The sequence below is a fragment of the Delphinapterus leucas genome, chromosome 15 (genome assembly GCF_059928025.1).
Source record: "Delphinapterus leucas isolate spDelLeu-1000000601 "Yukka" chromosome 15, BTC_Dleu_Yukka2, whole genome shotgun sequence".
Lineage (NCBI taxonomy): Eukaryota > Metazoa > Chordata > Mammalia > Artiodactyla > Monodontidae > Delphinapterus > Delphinapterus leucas.
In genome coordinates this window covers 3,660,519-3,676,846 of record NC_143143.1, presented here as the reverse complement: position 1 = coordinate 3,676,846, position 16,328 = coordinate 3,660,519, and the positions used below count along the sequence as shown (strand labels likewise).

General features: G+C 53.0%; 1 protein-coding gene across 5 annotated transcripts in view; it reads right to left on the bottom strand.

Moving 5' to 3' along the window:
* Positions 1 to 545: 545 nt before the first annotated feature.
* Positions 546 to 16,328, bottom strand: part of WIPI2 (WD repeat domain, phosphoinositide interacting 2) — a 29,955-nt gene continuing 14,172 nt past the window's right edge. For 4 of the 5 annotated variants that reach the window (XM_089895535.1, XM_022565426.3, XM_089895536.1 and 1 more), the window contains 10 exons: positions 12,104 to 12,273; positions 10,721 to 10,817; positions 10,228 to 10,325; positions 9,739 to 9,831; positions 6,822 to 6,892; positions 5,048 to 5,155; positions 4,059 to 4,223; positions 2,919 to 3,026; positions 1,972 to 2,102; positions 546 to 1,152 (listed from right to left, as the gene is read on the bottom strand). In XM_089895535.1, coding sequence (XP_089751661.1) covers positions 1,040 to 1,152; positions 1,972 to 2,102; positions 2,919 to 3,026; positions 4,059 to 4,223; positions 5,048 to 5,155; positions 6,822 to 6,892; positions 9,739 to 9,831; positions 10,228 to 10,325; positions 10,721 to 10,817; positions 12,104 to 12,273 — 1,154 coding nt within the window. In that variant the 3' untranslated portion in view covers positions 546 to 1,039. Of the gene's footprint in view, positions 1,153 to 1,971; positions 2,103 to 2,918; positions 3,027 to 4,058; positions 4,224 to 5,047; positions 5,156 to 6,821; positions 6,893 to 9,738; positions 9,832 to 10,227; positions 10,326 to 10,720; positions 10,818 to 12,103; positions 12,274 to 16,328 lie in introns of those variants that run through there. The other variant, XM_022565428.3, reaches the window with a different exon arrangement.

Genomic DNA, 16,328 nt, shown 5'->3' with positions numbered 1-16,328 from the left:
AGCTCGAGCTAAGAGCACAATTCAGGTGCCTATCACATTTGAATTCTGTGCTTTATGGGCAAAGAAGCAGCTACAAACGTTCCTTAAAAAAACAAACACAAAAACACACACATGGGGCTTCCCTGGTGGCGCAGTGGTTGAGAGTCCACCTGCCGATGCAGGGGACACGGGTTTGTGCCCCGGTCCGGGAGGATCCCACATGCCGTGGAGCGGCTGGGCCCGTGAGCCATGGCCGCTGAGCCTGCGCGTCCGGAGCCTGTGCTCCGCTACGGGAGAGGCCACAACAGTGAGAGGCCCGCGTACCGCAAAAAACAAAACAAAACAAAAAAACACACACACAGTTGTCCAACAGGAAGATCACAGCAAAGACCAGATGATTTACCTACGTGGCCTTCCCTCACTCTGTTGTTCCTTGGCGGTCTTTCAAGCTCACGTGCTATCAGAGAAAAAGGTTTTCAATGTCGGGAAGAACCTCTCTCTTCTAACACCCACATGGAAAACAAGACCAGAAACAAAAATCCACTGCAGAAGAAACCCCAGAAAAATCCAATTTGGAAAGAATTTAATTAACAAAATAAAAGGGGAAAACGGTCCCGGAGGGGCTCTAGGGAGAGGGGACCCCGCTCCAGGTCGCCACCCGGCCCCGCCTGACCCGCTCCGTTCGCTGCTGCCTTCTCGGGGCCGCTCCTCAGTCTGTACAGATTGAAAACCCAAACGCCTGCAGGTTGTTAGGGAGTGGCTCTAGCTCTCCCAGGCTGGATCGGCACATTAATACATGCAAAGCAAGGCGGTTTCAAGGGCTTCACCAAACAGTTAATTTTGGCAAAATGAGAAAACCAACAAAAAGCTGAAATTCATAAGCAGGATTAAAAGCCACTGAAGTGAAACCAATGTATTTCTCGACAGTATGGAGCGAGACTACAGCTACAATCTTTTTTTTCCTCTTGAAGTCTCTGCCATTCTCTCCCCCAACTCAGGTCAAAGTTCATAGCAGCATGACGCAAAGTCCTCTGTCAGCCAGCGTTCTCGCAGGTCACGGTCAGTCTGTCCGGAGGATCATGGGAGGCTGCTCGCTGTCGTCCTCCAGCCGCAGGGCGCGGGCCTCGTCCTCCAGGCCTGCGCCGCCCACCGCGCCCAGCTCGTCTGCGTAGGCTGCGGAGAGAGCGGGTGCTTCAGGCCGGGCCACGGGCGGGAGACCTTGAGGCCACACCCGAGGCGGGACCTGGGCCAGCGGGGAGCTCACAGCCCACGGGGCTTGGAATTCTCGCCTCTCCCCTGACCAGCAAGCTCCCTGCAGCCTCAGGCACCTCAAGAGGAAGTCACTGACCTTCCAAGACCCACAAAGGCCAGAAAGGAGCGGGCATGGTAACAGGGCCCTGGTGCACAGGCTGCAAACCAGCCTTGGTGAGCGGGGGGACGCTGAGGACAGCGACAGGGACACAGCCTCCCCTAACCGTAAGAGGCCTTCATCTCTAAGAGTAAAACAGTGAGCAAGGACATCGCAGCGTGAGCAACCACAGCACCATCCGGGTGAGGTCCCGGTGGGCCTGGGGGGAGACGGCTCACAGGGCGCCCCGGTCTCCGCTGCGTGTCTGCCCGAGGGCCTCCCCACTCCGTCCTACGCCCCTCCCAGCAGGGCCTGCTTGCTGAGTGATTCCACAGCCGGGAGGGTAAAGACTGAGGGTGCAGGGCAGCTTTTCAGCTGAGGGGCGGCAAGCGGGGAACAATCCACGTGCACCCAAAACCACGAGGACTGCCGCTTCTTCAAAGATGGAGAAAACGAACTCAGCCTCGAGAGGCCTTGACAACCGCACTTTACAACAGCTGGCCTGTCTCAGCGCCCCTGCCCCCGCCCCTGCCCTGTCCCCGCGGCAAGAGGCAGGCGGGCAGCCCTGGTGAGAGCGAGAGCGGGAAGCATGAGACCCATGGGCCTGGCCTGATCTGCCTTCCAGGCCCGTCCGCAGCCCTTACCCAGTGCCGTTGGGGACGAAGGCACGTGAGGACCCTTGGCCACGGCCGTGCTGTACGTCTGCGTCACCAAGGGGCAGTCGTGGGCCGTGGAGTCTAGGATCTCATTGGTCGTCTCCATGCTGCCGTCCAACCTGGAAGGGGAGAGAAAAAATGACAGCAGGGACAGTCAGGGGCACGAGGACAACACAGCCCGTGGGCCAGCTGGGATGGACCTGCAGCCACAAGGCAAAGGCCCCTCGCAGGAGGAACACGTATACGCTCGTCACACCGCGCTGACCGTGGAGTGGCCCCCGCGAGTCTGTTCACGGGCATTTCTACACGCTGAGTCTGATGAAAAAAGCTGTACCTAGGAAGGCAATCTCATCGCATTTTTAAAGACTGAACATAAACAGAATACACTATGGAAAAAACAAAATCACCCCCACGTTCACCCTGACTGTAAGGGTATTACGGTATCACTGTTTAAGAAAAAAAGCAAAAACAGAAAATCCAACTGCACTACCTTCCAACTGACTAATATTAATTCCTTCTTTTCAAAGAGAAAAGCTGCATCTCAGTGAGACAGCAGGCTCTCAGAGAACGTGCCCTACGTTGTGGACAGCACCCTGGGGCCATCCCTTTTGTGCGCAATGCTGAGCTGCATCCTTAGCGGAGCCGGTTCCAAGGAAGAGGGCCCATAGGCCCCTCCACAGGGAGAACAGTGCGCACCGGCCGCTCCTGTCTCTGCCTGGCTGCTGAGCCGGAAATGGGCAGAGGCGTGGAGAGCGGGGTCCGTATCCCCATGGAATTCTGTCTGGCAGAGCGAAGCTCCCACACAGCACAGGCGGCTGCACTGGGACACGTCCCTTTGCATCCCCGGCTTCTGGGGAAATGAGCAAACCCCCAACGGGCGCCCAGCAGCAGCCTGACCACTTGGAGGAGGTGTGGCCGAGGTGCAGCCAACTCACTTGTGCTGTTTCATCAAGGTGCACTCTCCCCCCTCCTGGGGGTCCAGATTGTACATGTACAAGTACCCGTCCGAGGCTCCCACCAGCAATCGGGGAATCTTCTGGATTCTAGTGAGAATAAAAAGCAACCGAATTCTAAGACTGAAACTTTCACAAAGTTCTCATTAAACTAGCAGCTTTTAGCCTGGCCAGGGAAGAACCCCCTGCCCCAAACGAGCAGATTTAGTTTCATGAACTCAACATACTGTCCACGTGTAAGAGAATAAGGATCGCTTCTGCTGTGCTACCTGAGGCCATAACACCAAGGCCAGGGGGAACTTGGTGTGAATAAACACTGAGGCCCACAGGAGAACAGGTGGAAACAAAATCAGTTTCGTGGTTTCTGTGATTATTAACGGTAGATATTTTCATAAACGTTTCAACGATGCAAAGTGGATAAAAAGGATGTAGAAGAATGTTTCTGAGATCCACGGAATCATGCAGATGTGCTCTCACTGAATTTTCAAGACAATCTTTTTTTTTTTTTTTTTGCGGTACGCGGGCCTCTCACTGTTGTGGCCTCTCCCGTTGCGGAGCACAGGCTCCGTGGCCATGGCTCACGGGCCCAGCCGCTCCGCGGCATGTGGGATCTTCCCGGACTGGGGCACGAACCCGTGTCCCCTGCATCGGCAGGCGGACTCTCAACCACTGCGCCACCAGGGAAGCCCCAATCTTTTCTTGCATGGCTGTACTTGGACTATCACAGTGAGGCTCAGAGAGGTCCTGTGCGTCCTGCAGCTGACTCGGCTACACGGGGGCCTTGAACCTCGTGAGGCGCTGGCGCTGGAGGACCAAGGGTTAAATACCGGCGCTCTCACGTGGTCTTGACCTAATGATGTTTTTCTAAACGTTCTCAAAAAGAACAGAGAGAGGAAGATGTGAGGATCAGACACCGCAGAGACAGCACCAGGGTCCACAAACAGCACAGGTCCACCTTACGATTCCCCCCGGGCTCCTGTGACTCTTGCCTAAATCCAAGGTCTAAGTTTGCAGGTTATCCTGGCGCCACACCGCCACAGTCCCCGGTGCCCCGCGACCTGGCTCCCAGCTGGATGCGCGGGGGATGGGGGTGGGCCCAGAGGCGGCGCCCACTCTACTCACGTGGCCAGCGCACAGATGTTCTTGTGGCCACAGAAAGGCAGGCGGACTGTGGCAAAGGCTCTGCCCTGGTTGAACATTTCTGTCACTTGGGAGGGCAAGTAGCTGGTGGACGCCATGAGCACCTTCCCGAAGTAGCCGGTCCAGGTGGTGGGCTCCTCCTGAGGCCTGGAAGGAGGAAACGCTGTCAGACATACAAGGCTGGGCCCTTCACTGAGAACGACCACGTCCCAGTCTCACCGAAGCAAGGATCAGCCCCCAAACTCAAGAGAAATTTCCCAGACTTCAGGGAAGAGGAGGCACAGGAAGCGATGACCTCTCGGGACCCTGGGGACATTACAGAGCGTGTCCTCCGAGGGGCCCTGAGGCCCCTCCCTAGTGGCCACCTTAGATGATGGCAAACGATTAACTCCCTGCTCTGTAGCCTATGTGAGGACACGAGGGCCAAATCCAGAATCCCCCGCCCCAATCTTTCTAACGGGGAGTCTCCAAAAACCTCAGCCGCACAAACCCCAACTGCTACTTTCCCGTAGCCCATCTCTGCTGTTATCCATCTTGTATGCATGCTTGTAAGTCATCCCAAACGTTCCTTCGGGTAAGACACACTATAAACAAACAACACTGATCCTACTGCACGGTCACCGCGTAAGAGAAAAGGCAAGGACACGCCCTCTGCCGCGCACGCCCACCACAGCAATGCCCACCACAGCAATGCGTAGTTCCAACCAACCGCTTCGCAAATGGAAACAGCCTCTGTGCAGCAGGGGGGCAGGAACCCCTCCCAGGGCAGCCCTCTCAGAAGGGCTGTGGGAAGAGGCGCTGAGGGGACCGCCCTCGGGGCCTCACGGGCCGCCGGGCCGCCCACCATGCACTCCATACTCCACCTGCCCCGCTGCTGAGCCCGGACGGACGTGGCGCTGCTCAATCCGGAGCCAGCAGGACAGCGCTCACGTGTCCACCCAGTCGGCGGACGAACCGCTCTGGAGACTCACTTTTCTTTCACGGTCTCGAGCTTGAAGATGTGCACAGTCTCCGTGTTGCTGGAGGTGGACAGGAACACGCCGTCCGTGCTGAAGGCCAGGGAGCAGATGCTCACACACCTGGGGCGACGGAGGCCCGAGTCACACTGTTTTCTGGGCACAGGGTGCAACCAGCAGTGCCCCCGCGGACTTCACGGAAGTCACAGCGAAGGAAGGGCCCCGTGACAGGCACATGTGGGGCTACTGGTATCTTTCTTATTCCTTTCTAGTCACCCCCCCAAAACATGTGTTCAAGGAAGCAGAATGTCTGAAAGGTGACATCAAGTACGAGTAACCCTTTAATAGATCCTTATGTGGTTAACTCTTTGAGATTTCACGTACCTAAGGGAATCAGGACTTCACTAAACCATTTTTAGCTGAATGAGGCTGGCTTTATAGCACTAAGCTTAGTAAAAGAACCCAATAATTGAGATATAGCAACTCTTAACACAGAAGAGGGTAAACTGGCAACGTTGATAATGTTTAAAAGCAAACTTTCGATAAACTAAGACTCTACAGTTTACCTTAAAAATCACTGTTAAAATCCCAAAGCCACCAAACAAACCTACATTTCCTCGTAACCCGAGAAATACAAGATGTATTCAGCCCTGTCAACAGTCAAGGGGCTTTATTCAATTCAATACATATTTACGGGAGCTCACGACGCACCCAGCGTTGTGCTAAGGCTCAGGATATGATTTTTGCCTCAGTGGAGCCCGGAGGGAGGTGGAGCAGGAGCTCAATTCACCGCAAGCAGGGGACTGAGAAGTTTAGTGGAAGGAGCTCCAGGAGCTCGGGGGGAAATGCTATTTCCGCGGGAGGTCGGGAAAGGCCTCCCCAGGGACACTCAACAGACCCAGAGGTTAAGGAGTCGGCAGGTCACAGCCATGACCTCCATGGAGACAGAGGTTGCTCTCCTGAGGAGTTGGGAGCGACGGGGAAGGGAAACCAACCACAGCTGGAAAGGAAGGATGCTGGGAGGCCTTGAAATCCAAGGCCTTTCGGGGTCTGGAGCCAATCCCAGGGGCAAGAAGACGACCCTGAGAGGCTCCAAATAGCTCCCACGATACTCCCATCTTCAAAGAACGACAGGCGGGGCTCAAGTCTGAAGGATGGAGCCCAGGGACAAGAGCAGAGCCCAAGGCGAGCGCAAGGCTGGATGGTGACCCGGGTGGGGCCGCACGGGGAGAGGCCGGCCCTGCTGTGTGTGGCACTTAAGGCCAAGCATCGCCGGTGGGAGGGACCCGGAGAAGGGTGGTCCCCAGTCCGAGGAGACCGGTCCTGCAGGTGGGTAAGCGGACGGAGCGCCGCGCGGGGACTGTGGCTTGGTGTTTCTTTAGAAAGAAGGAAACTACTATAAGGGCCAAAGCTATCTGCCGGAGTGCTGGGGAGCCGGGGGCACTGGTTACAGGTTTCAGAGCAGAGCCTGAGGGGAGGAGAGCTGCTGACCAGGTCAGGAGCCCCCGGCTGCACTCGCCCCGCCCGAGCTCATCCTTCCACAACCCCGGGCCATCCGGCCACTGCTCTGTGTTCGGGGGAATCACGGACAAACAAAACCCAGTTTGCTCTGATAAAAATGTCCCTCTAACCTCCCACGACAAGACTTCCAAACCCCACCTGACCACTCATCTGGGCTGAGGATGCTGGTCACTGAACTGGGACCCCAGTGTTTGAGTCTCCAAGAGAGTATAAAAGTGAAATCTGAACTGAAGCTCCAGAAACCATCTCGGAGATTTATGTACTTTACCTCTTCACTCCTCTCCGGAACTCGAAGAGTTTTTGTCCTTCTGGAATGGAAAATACCCTAATCACGGTCCCCTGTGATAGGGAAAGAAGGAAAGAAAAAGGAATTTTAGCTGGGTAGCATCAGGTTTGTATTTCCTGCACATCAGGCCTTAGTGGACGGAGTGATGACAGCTGCCCTGGGCCAGGGGGCCTCGGGGGCCCCTGCGCCCCCTTCACACTTGACAGGCCCTCACCAGAGCACGCCCTGTCCCACTGTTCACATGATAATATGGCGTCAACCCACTTTAACTCACTGCTTCTTCTAAACGCTACGGGCCTTGAAGTCAAAGCTGGAATACAATAGTTCTATTTTCCCTAAGCCATCTGAGGTTTAAACTATTAAAAATCCACCCTGGGAATTCCCTGGCAGTCCAGCAGTTAAGACTCGGAGCTTTCACTGCCGTGGACCTGAGTTCAATCCCTGGTCAGGGAACTAAGGTCCCACAAGCTGCGTGGTGTGGCCAAAAAAAACCCCCAAAACCCCCCAAAAACAAAAAAAACAAAAACACCCTTCAGCATTGCTTGGAGGCCCCTCCTTTAAGCGGAGCCACTGATCAAGGGCTGATTAACAACTGAATACCTGGAAATGTTGCTTAATTGCCTAAAAAGGAATGAAGCCAAACTTACAAAATGGAAGACCTACACCAAGAAAAGGTCTACAACCAGGACAGAAGAAAATCTGACTGAACGGGGAGGACTAAACGGGGAGCTGCAGCACATCACATCGGGCAGGGGAATGAAATGCTGTTAACATGCAGATCTCCCCACCCCTCCCCCCAAATTCCCAGGGCATGTGTGGATGCGGGGCAGGACCTGGGCATCTGGGTGAGTTGATGAGACAGGACAGCCAAGTACGTGAAAATGAGTGGTACTTTCAACATCTAAGTATTGAGAGGAAACTACAAGCTACAGTAACAGACTAACACAGAGACAGTCTGACAGAGCAGAATGGAAACACCTTAAAACAGGCAGCATCTTGAATCTGTGGGGTAGGAGAGTTATTAGACGTTTCACCTCACACTGTACAAATTTTAGAAGGTTCGAGCCGTTAAATATAAGAAGCATTGAGATTATCTGACATGTTTATAAACGGGAAAACAAAAACCCCAACCTATAAACAACCCAAATGTACAGCACCAGGAACTGTTAAATAAATTGTGGTAAATTCATAGAACAGGACACTACACAGCCATTAGAAATCAAGCTGGAGATAAAATGGGTCCCTTTTGGAAAATATTAATAAAGACAATGATTCTCTGGACAGCAGGACGCCAAGTCTGTAATTCTGGTTATCAAAAAATAACCATGGCAAAGGTTTTGTCCTTTGCAGCCTAAACTTTTAGATTTAGATATGTTCTTAACGGCATACCTACTGTGTAAAACTAATTAAGAGCTGTGGGTCACAGCCTGACTGCAGTTCCTCGAAAACAAGATGAAGCCACACACCTCGGCGAAGCCCCAGCACCTAGTACACAGCAGTGCTGCGAAGGCCGCTGGTGGTCTAACGTCACAAACTGAAATTTGTGAAATTAAGCGTTTGCTCTTTAAATCCCAGAAAAAAAATGTTCTATTTTTACTAGCCTTGAAATCCATGAAGTGCTTTAAGGCCTCTTAATACCTAATAAAAGGTCATAAAGATTAAGACTGATTAATCAAGGGATAACAGAGTTTCGTGGCTGTCATGATCCTCCCAGGGGAGAAGAAAAGGACAAGGTGACGCTGTGATTACCCAGCACAGTGTTCAAAACAGTCAGGCTTGGAGTCCAGTTCCTTTGTCGCTGCCCAGCTGGGTGACCCTGGACCGACGACTTAACCTCTCTGAGTCCTCAACATGAAGTAGGGAAAGCTTTACCTTACCGAGGGGGTCAATGAGGTAAATGAACATCAAGGGTCTAGTGAGTGACCCATAAACAGTAGCATCGTTATCACAGAAAGTGGGTGTGAGGGTCCAGACCCATGCGGGAAAGGTAGAGAAGCGAGCCGACGTTTATGTACCTCATTTGGGTGGCTGGTTCCAGAGGAGAGGTGACTTAGGAGGGGGCTCCTTTAGGTTTTCAGTGAGAAAGCATCAAAGTAAACTAGGCAGTGGGCACTGAGAAGAGAGCAATGAGCCAGGAGAACGTCGAGCAGGCAGAGAAGGGAGAAGACACAGCAGCTGAGTTGGGAGAGGACAAGGGCCCACCAGGGTCACGGGGCCAAGAGAAGGGGGCAAACGGAAGGGATGTCCAAGCCATTTTGTCCTCCGTGCAGGGAGCTTAAAAAGGGCCACGTCCTCTTACCCCAAAATCCTTCTCACTGGAAACTCATGTTAATGTTTAGAGGTGACCATGAAAAGTTTATACGTAAGACTTACATACACTATCTATATTCAAATTACTACTATAGGGCTTCCCTGGTGGTGCAGTGGTTGAGAGCCCGCCTGCCAATGCAGGGGACGCGGGTTCGTGCCCCGGTCTGGGAAGATCCCACATGCCATGGAGCGGCTGGGCCCGTGAGCCATGGCCGCTGAGCTTGCGCGTCCGGAGCCTGTGCTCCGCAACGGGAGAGGCCACAACAGTGAGAGGCCCGCGTACGGCAAAAAAAAAAAAAAAAAAAATTACTACTATAAATATATATTAATACAGCTGAAATACTGGAAATACTAAACCATCCCAGAAGGATGGCTAAGTAAATGACAGCTGAACGCGTACAGCCGTGACACGTGCTCCACCGAGGCGAGTGCGGCCGTGGAGCTCTGCCTTGTCTCTCCCCGCACCCGCCCTCCAGGCCGTGGACTGTGCCTGGATGTGAGCTAGCTGGTACAAAACTGCTTTGCTGGTTAGCAAACTAACTGTGTGAACAGAGGTGACCCAGTCTTCCACGGGCTGCAGCAGCCTTACCTTCTCGGAAGCAGTGGCGAGCTTGGTTCCGCTGGCATCGAAGGCCAGTGCAGCTAAAGGGCTGTCGTGAGCCGGGATCATGTTTGCAGCTCTCTGGAAGGGAGGGTAAAGTGACACCATGACCGCCATGCCCTGCGCTGCCCACGGGCTGTTACTACCAGCACGGTTAACACAGACGCCAAATCCCCCTATTAACCAGGGGTGAGGGGTCCAAAGAAATGCTGCTCAAAACCTTTTAAAAATAAGCAAAGCAATGTCTCCGTGGAGTTTTACGGTTTTCTCCATTGCTTCTAGCACTTGTGCCGCTAGGCGTGCAGCACCACGGGGACAGGAACACGTCCGGAGGCAGGATGACTCGGACCTGCTCGGCGACGGAGAGGGTGGCAGTGGAAACCATGCCCAGGAAACGAGGAGGGCAGAGCCTCCTTGGCCCTCCTTTTAGGAAGAAGGGGTGTTGTAAAGAGCTCTCCAAGGACCAAAGACCCTCACCAGGTTGATGGTGTCGAAGACCTGCACCTCCCCGATGGTCGCGCTGCCTGGATACGCCAGGTAACAGTTGTCGTTGTTGATCGACAGCGCACACAGGCCTGCGAGCAACACACGAGGAACAAACGCGGGTCAGATCCTCCAAGTGTCACCAGAACTCGTCACTTAGCAAGAAGACAGAAATCAAGGGGAGCTCTGATGCGACCTTGGTCGTCCTATCACTGGGTTTTAAGTTCCACACGCCCCAAACCGGCACCGTAGGTGACAGCAGGACTGTAAAAACAGACTAAAGCCCTTTGGTTGGAACTGGTTAGAAACCTCAAAATTGGAGGCTGACCGAACCAACAATTTATGTGGTCACAAGACCAGAGCCAGAAGGACGGTAGCTTGCTTTAAGAACAATACTTTTAAAATCTGTGGAACCTAAAAGGAGAAGAAAATCTCTCTCACTGACAGCCCTTAGAAAGGCAGACCTGTCTGGTCCCCACGCGCTCACCTGCGGGGTTTGGGGGCGTCTCCCGGATGGTGTGCAGCACCTTCATGTCCCGGATGTTGTGTATATACAGAGACTCCTCCAGGCACACGATCAGCCTCTGGAAAAGACACAACAAAACACGGAAAACCAAACGTAAGGCAGAGCCAGTATGACGCTCACTCCCGACCTCCAGTTAGCGGACTCCTGCACTAAGACGGTGTCCCTTCTGGAACCCTTGCACTGGGTGCTCATGGCACAGTCCCCGCTCGCCCAGGGCGGCGTCTGTACCCACAACTGCTTCCGCCGGCTCTACCAGGACTTCTAACTGTACGATTTAATTCAACCTTATAGAAACTAGTCTCCAGTTAAGAAAAACATGGTTTGCTTTTGTTGCGCTCTCGGCCCTCCCCTCACGAAAACCAGGTCTAGAGCCTGGGACAGGTTTGGTGAAGGTTTCCAAAACCAATGCTGAATGAGGCACGGCAGGATGAAAGTAAAAACTAGGGCTTTTAAAAAAGTGTAAAATTCTACACCCAGACTATTTTGCAGGTGTCGAAGTTCTCGCTCCATTTTAAGGAAGATGGATGTGTAGCTGATGCACCAAGGGGATGACAAGTCCAACGTGTTACACTTTGTAATTTACCATTTTAACCAACCTTTCTGTCAACAGACCCAGTTTCAACCACGTCAGGGGTGTCCACTTTAGTCACGCATGGGCCACCCGAGGCCACGTAACAAGCATTCCCTGCACAGAACAACTGGTTGTTGACAGAACGTGGTGACAGCCCTTAAGGACAAGGCTGTACTTTGTAAGCCAAAGCCATGTGACCATCTCATGGAATAAACTCAAGGGCCAGCCACCAGGTCTACACTCCGGGCCAGACATTCTTGTGGGTTTTGGGAGAGACACAAAAAAGTAATAAATCCTTCATCTTAAAAGTTAAATTAACAGTTAAAGGGATAGGGAATTCCCTGGCCGTCCAGTGGTTAGGACACGGTACTTTCAACTGCCAGGGACCGGGTTCAGTCCCCGGTCAGGGGAACTAAGATCCTGCAAGCCACAAGAGGTGGCAAAAAAAAAAAAAAAAAAAAAAGATAAAGATGCTCACAGATTTTTTAAAAAAGTAACATTTATAAAAAGCAAAAGAAGGTTCATGTCTTGAGGGATGAGTAAAGCAAACGGTGGAGGCCAGGGAATCGTCAGGAATGGGGCTATCTGAGCAAAATTGCTGAGACGAGAAAACAGAGTTGAGTCCAGGTGGGGGGTCAGGTGAGCAGAAGCATGGCCAGAGGGACCAGAAACGCCGCCTGGGGACGGTCGGCTGTGTCCGAGGGGTGCCACTGAGAACTCGGAGACACAGGCCAGAGGCCCCGGCAGCTGAGTGGGGTGAGAGCGCGGCCCACCTGCCTGTTCAGCTTCACAGCCAGGATGGTGTTGGAGTAGCTGTAGTTGCAGATCTCGGTCCCCTTCTTAAAGTGGCAAACCTTCAGCTTCCTGGGGGCTTTGAGGCTAACGATGGCCACTAAGCTGCTTGAGAACAATCTTTCCACGATGCACACATCTTCAGTGTCAGCTGAAAGGAGGAAAAAACCCCACATCTGTGTGTATCTCTGTCAACAGGCACAACGCGCTCGTGTGTGCAAACACGTGTCTACGGGCGGGCTCCCCACTGCGAGCTCTGGGGCCAAGAGAGCGGGTCAAGCTTGCTGCTTATGAGGCCTGGACAAGCCGCCGGCAGGTCGCCCTGCACTCCGCAAGGAGGACCCACTCCTCAGAGGCCCCCCCATTCCACACGTGGCACCCTGTCACTTCCCCCCCGGGGGGTCACCCAGAACCGCCTTCATCTGCTCCCTGGCTGCTCCCTAAACTCACTGGAATGTGAGCCCCGCCCAGACGGAGGCCTCATTTTCGGGCTCACAGCTGTAACCCCGGCACTTACAACTGTACCTGACATATGACGGGCCCCCAAGCGTTCCCTGAATGACTGCATCTCTGGAGAGCTTGCTTTCCTGCCTGTAAACGGGGCTCACGGCTACCCTAGTGTGAGGAGGGACTTACAGACTCCAGCACGCAGTCAGCCCTCGATCCCCTTCGCTCCCTGCTCCCCACCCCAGCTCAGAAGACGGTGGGTTATGAACTGTGTGCACAGCAGCCCACACAGACAAGAACAGACACGGTGGACCCTGCGCGGCTGTTACTTCACCCCCATCTCCCTGGGAGGCCCCCATGCCCACACTCTCTCCTTACTCCCCCCCACTTGGTTTCATTGGCAATTGCCTGGGGCAAGTTCAGATGGAGGGGCAAAGAGAATTCTGGAATGCAGGAAGAGCTCAGAGCCAAGAATCTAGATGACTTTCACGCGCAGCCTGTCTCGACCTGAGCTACGGGAAGTACCGCCGAGCCGGGGTTAAGCACAGACCCGTTCACCACCCTAACAATGATCTGCGGCCACACTCTGTCTGGAGCTGAGCGGAGCACAGAGAACAGAGACACCCAGATGGATCAGAGCCCAGGGGACCTGGGAGGCCGGACTAGCCGGAGCCTCGAGAGCAGCTCCACTGTGAACAGGAACGCGCCTGTGAAAGTCCGCACACCAGACCAAGTGCATGGCTACTCGAAAGTGCTCCTTCCACTCAGCTGTCGCTGACCTGAATGGTGTAACTTAAAAACACACGTGGGTTAGTTTCAAAACCAAACTACTACAGTGAGCAAGTGAGCTCTACAGGTCCCCGTAGAAAGACACAAACTGTTCTAGGGAAGTGCGTGGTGTCAGTCATCTCAACACGGGATTGGCAGCCAACGTACTCAGCACAGGGCCCAACTACTGGGTGTCAGCCAAGAGTTACATCCAAAGTGGCGCAACTCATAGCTGTGGAAAAAAATTAAGGTACCACTGCTACATAGACTGGAATAGGCAATAAGATCAGGTGCGTGATTCCAAGCTCTTTGCAGTAATTTAATCACAGCTGCTTTTACACAAATGAGAATCACTTCTCTTGCCTGCAGCTACAAACTAACCTTCCTTCAAAAAGAACCACACAAGCCTGAAGCTTGTCTGCCCCGCAGCATCTCAGGGGAGCTGCCAACGCCTTCCAGGATCTGACCCTGGACTGAAGGGCACAATCACGCGTGACCTCCAGCACAGGGGACGCGGCCTCGGCCTGTTTTCATCGGCTGATTCGAGGCCAGCACCTGCACAGGCAGCGTTCCAACATCAGGCCGACTCGACTCGGGAGAGACCAACCTCCACCCAGAACGGCAACGATGTGCAGTAAAGATAACCTCCCTCGGGCCCAGATCCTCACCTTCTCCCGTGCAGGGCCCGTGGCAGGGAGGGGCTGGCCCGTGGCAGGGAGGGGCTGGGCCCGTGGGCTGGGAGGGGCTGGGCCCGTGGGCTGGGAGGGGCTGGGCCCGTGGCTGGGAAGGGCAGGGAGGGCCGTCTCCACAGCCACGCTTGCTCCCACGAGGCTCAGGCCCATCCTGCCCGGCGTCTCACCCTTCAGGCTCCCACCTCCGAGTCACCTCACTCTCTCCTCAAGATCTGACGACGGTTTGGTGGCACACGGCCCTGATGGATCGCACCCTGCACTTCTCACGCAGTGCTGTCCTGTCATCCCTGGGAACCCGGAGGCTGGCTCAGCAGTGGTGACCCTCCCACCCCCGCCCAGGCCCAGTTTCCAAGGACAGGAGCGTGTCTGCCTGGGCACACTGCCCCCTATCGGGTCTGACGCTGGCTGGCACACTGAATGTGGTAACACGGACGCCATCCGGAGACCCCGACAGATTCTGATGGGGAGGCAGAACAAAATGTGAAAGGGAGGTGAGTGGGGAAGTGGACAGAGAACTCTGCAGCTGACAGCAGGAGCTGCGTAACGAGGAGATGCAGAGACGGGGGAGGGATGGATGGTCACGTGCGGGACACGTATGGCCAGAGAAAGTGCCCGTCTTGAGATAAATGAGCAACTAGAGGCACCGATGGAGAGACAGACAATGCAGTAGAGACAGGATGACGTCTGAGAAACTGGAAGGCATGAGACCCAGCAGGACTGGTTTCAACAGACAGGTACCCCCCTTTTCCCCATTTGAAAGGAGGGAGATGAGAAGATGGCACAGATCGGGGTGAGGGGGGCGGTCCTCTGAGGGAGGAAATACCAGGGAGTTCCACGCTGAAAGCAGCCGTTTCTCCTTGAGGCATGCGAGCGGTTATCAGCTCTGAGGGGCACAGAGGTGGGAGGTTTAATGAGGGAGGACAGCATGAACAATCACCTCCCAGGGTAAGCAAACAGTTACTAGAAAAATGTCGGGTCAGCAGCAGGCACTGCCAGTCTCCCGCTGAGGCCGCGGTAATCAGTTAAAATTCAAGCAGAGGAAAATCGTATCAACGCAAGAGATGCAGAAGCAGCACGAGAAAACCCACTGCCTGTTCACAGTAAAAACTCAGAGACCTAAGGATCAGAGGAAACTTCTTCCATCAATAAAGGACTTCTGTGAAAAATGTCACAGCTAGCACCACACTTCATGGCGGACTTAATACTGAACTCTTCCTTTTAAGACCGGAAACAGGGCAGGGCTGCCCCTCTCCTCGCTCTGGACTGGAAGCTGACAGATGGCCACAGGCAAGAAGAAGACATCAAAGGCACAAGGACCAGAAAGGAAGACAGCAAACTACTACTCTGCAAGCTCATGGACTCTGCTAAGCACCTGTTAAAAGTAATGAATGAATTTAGCAAAGTCACAGGACACAAGGTTAGAATACAAGAATCAACCATATTTTTATACACTCTTAGCCAACAACTGGGAAGGAAAACGAAGAAATTCCATTTATAACACTCTCAAAAACCAAAACATGAGGACGAAATTTAACAAAAGATGTAAGACCTCCATACCCAAACCCACAGAGTATTACTAAGAGAAATTAAAGAAGATCTTCATAAATGGAGAGATATACCACGTTCACAGACTGGAGTACTCAACATTATATGTTAAGACACCAATTCTCACCCAACTGACATCTAGGTCCAACGCAACCCCAATCACAATCCCAGCAGACTTTTTTTGTAGCCACTGACAAGCTGATTTTAAAGTCAGAAAGGCAAAGGATCTAGAATATCCGAGGCTGTCTTGGAAAAGAACAAAGTTGAAGGGCTCACACATCATGTGACTTTAAACCTCAGTATACAAACAAAGTGACAGGAAACAAGACAGTATGTTTCCGACATAAAGGCTAATAAGCAGACCAACAGAAGAGAATAAAGAGCAGGAACAGACACACACTTATAAGACTGTTTTTAGGCACCAAAGCAATTCAGTGACGGAAGAAAAATCTTTTCGACAAATGGTGGAGCAGGAATTCCTAGGGAGAAGCTTAAGGTGACTCATAGCTCATACCACACACCAGAATTAGTCTGAGAAGGAACCACTGAGCTAAACATAAAAGCTGAAACTATAAAGCTTTCAAAGAAAACATAGGAAAAGATCTTCATGACTTGACAGTAGGCAAAGGTTTCTTAGAAAGGACAGAAAAGGCAAAAATCATAAATGAAAAAAATAAATCAGACTTCATCAAAATTCAAAATATTTGCTCAAAAGACAAGTCAAGCCACAGACTGGGAAAAAATATTTACAAAA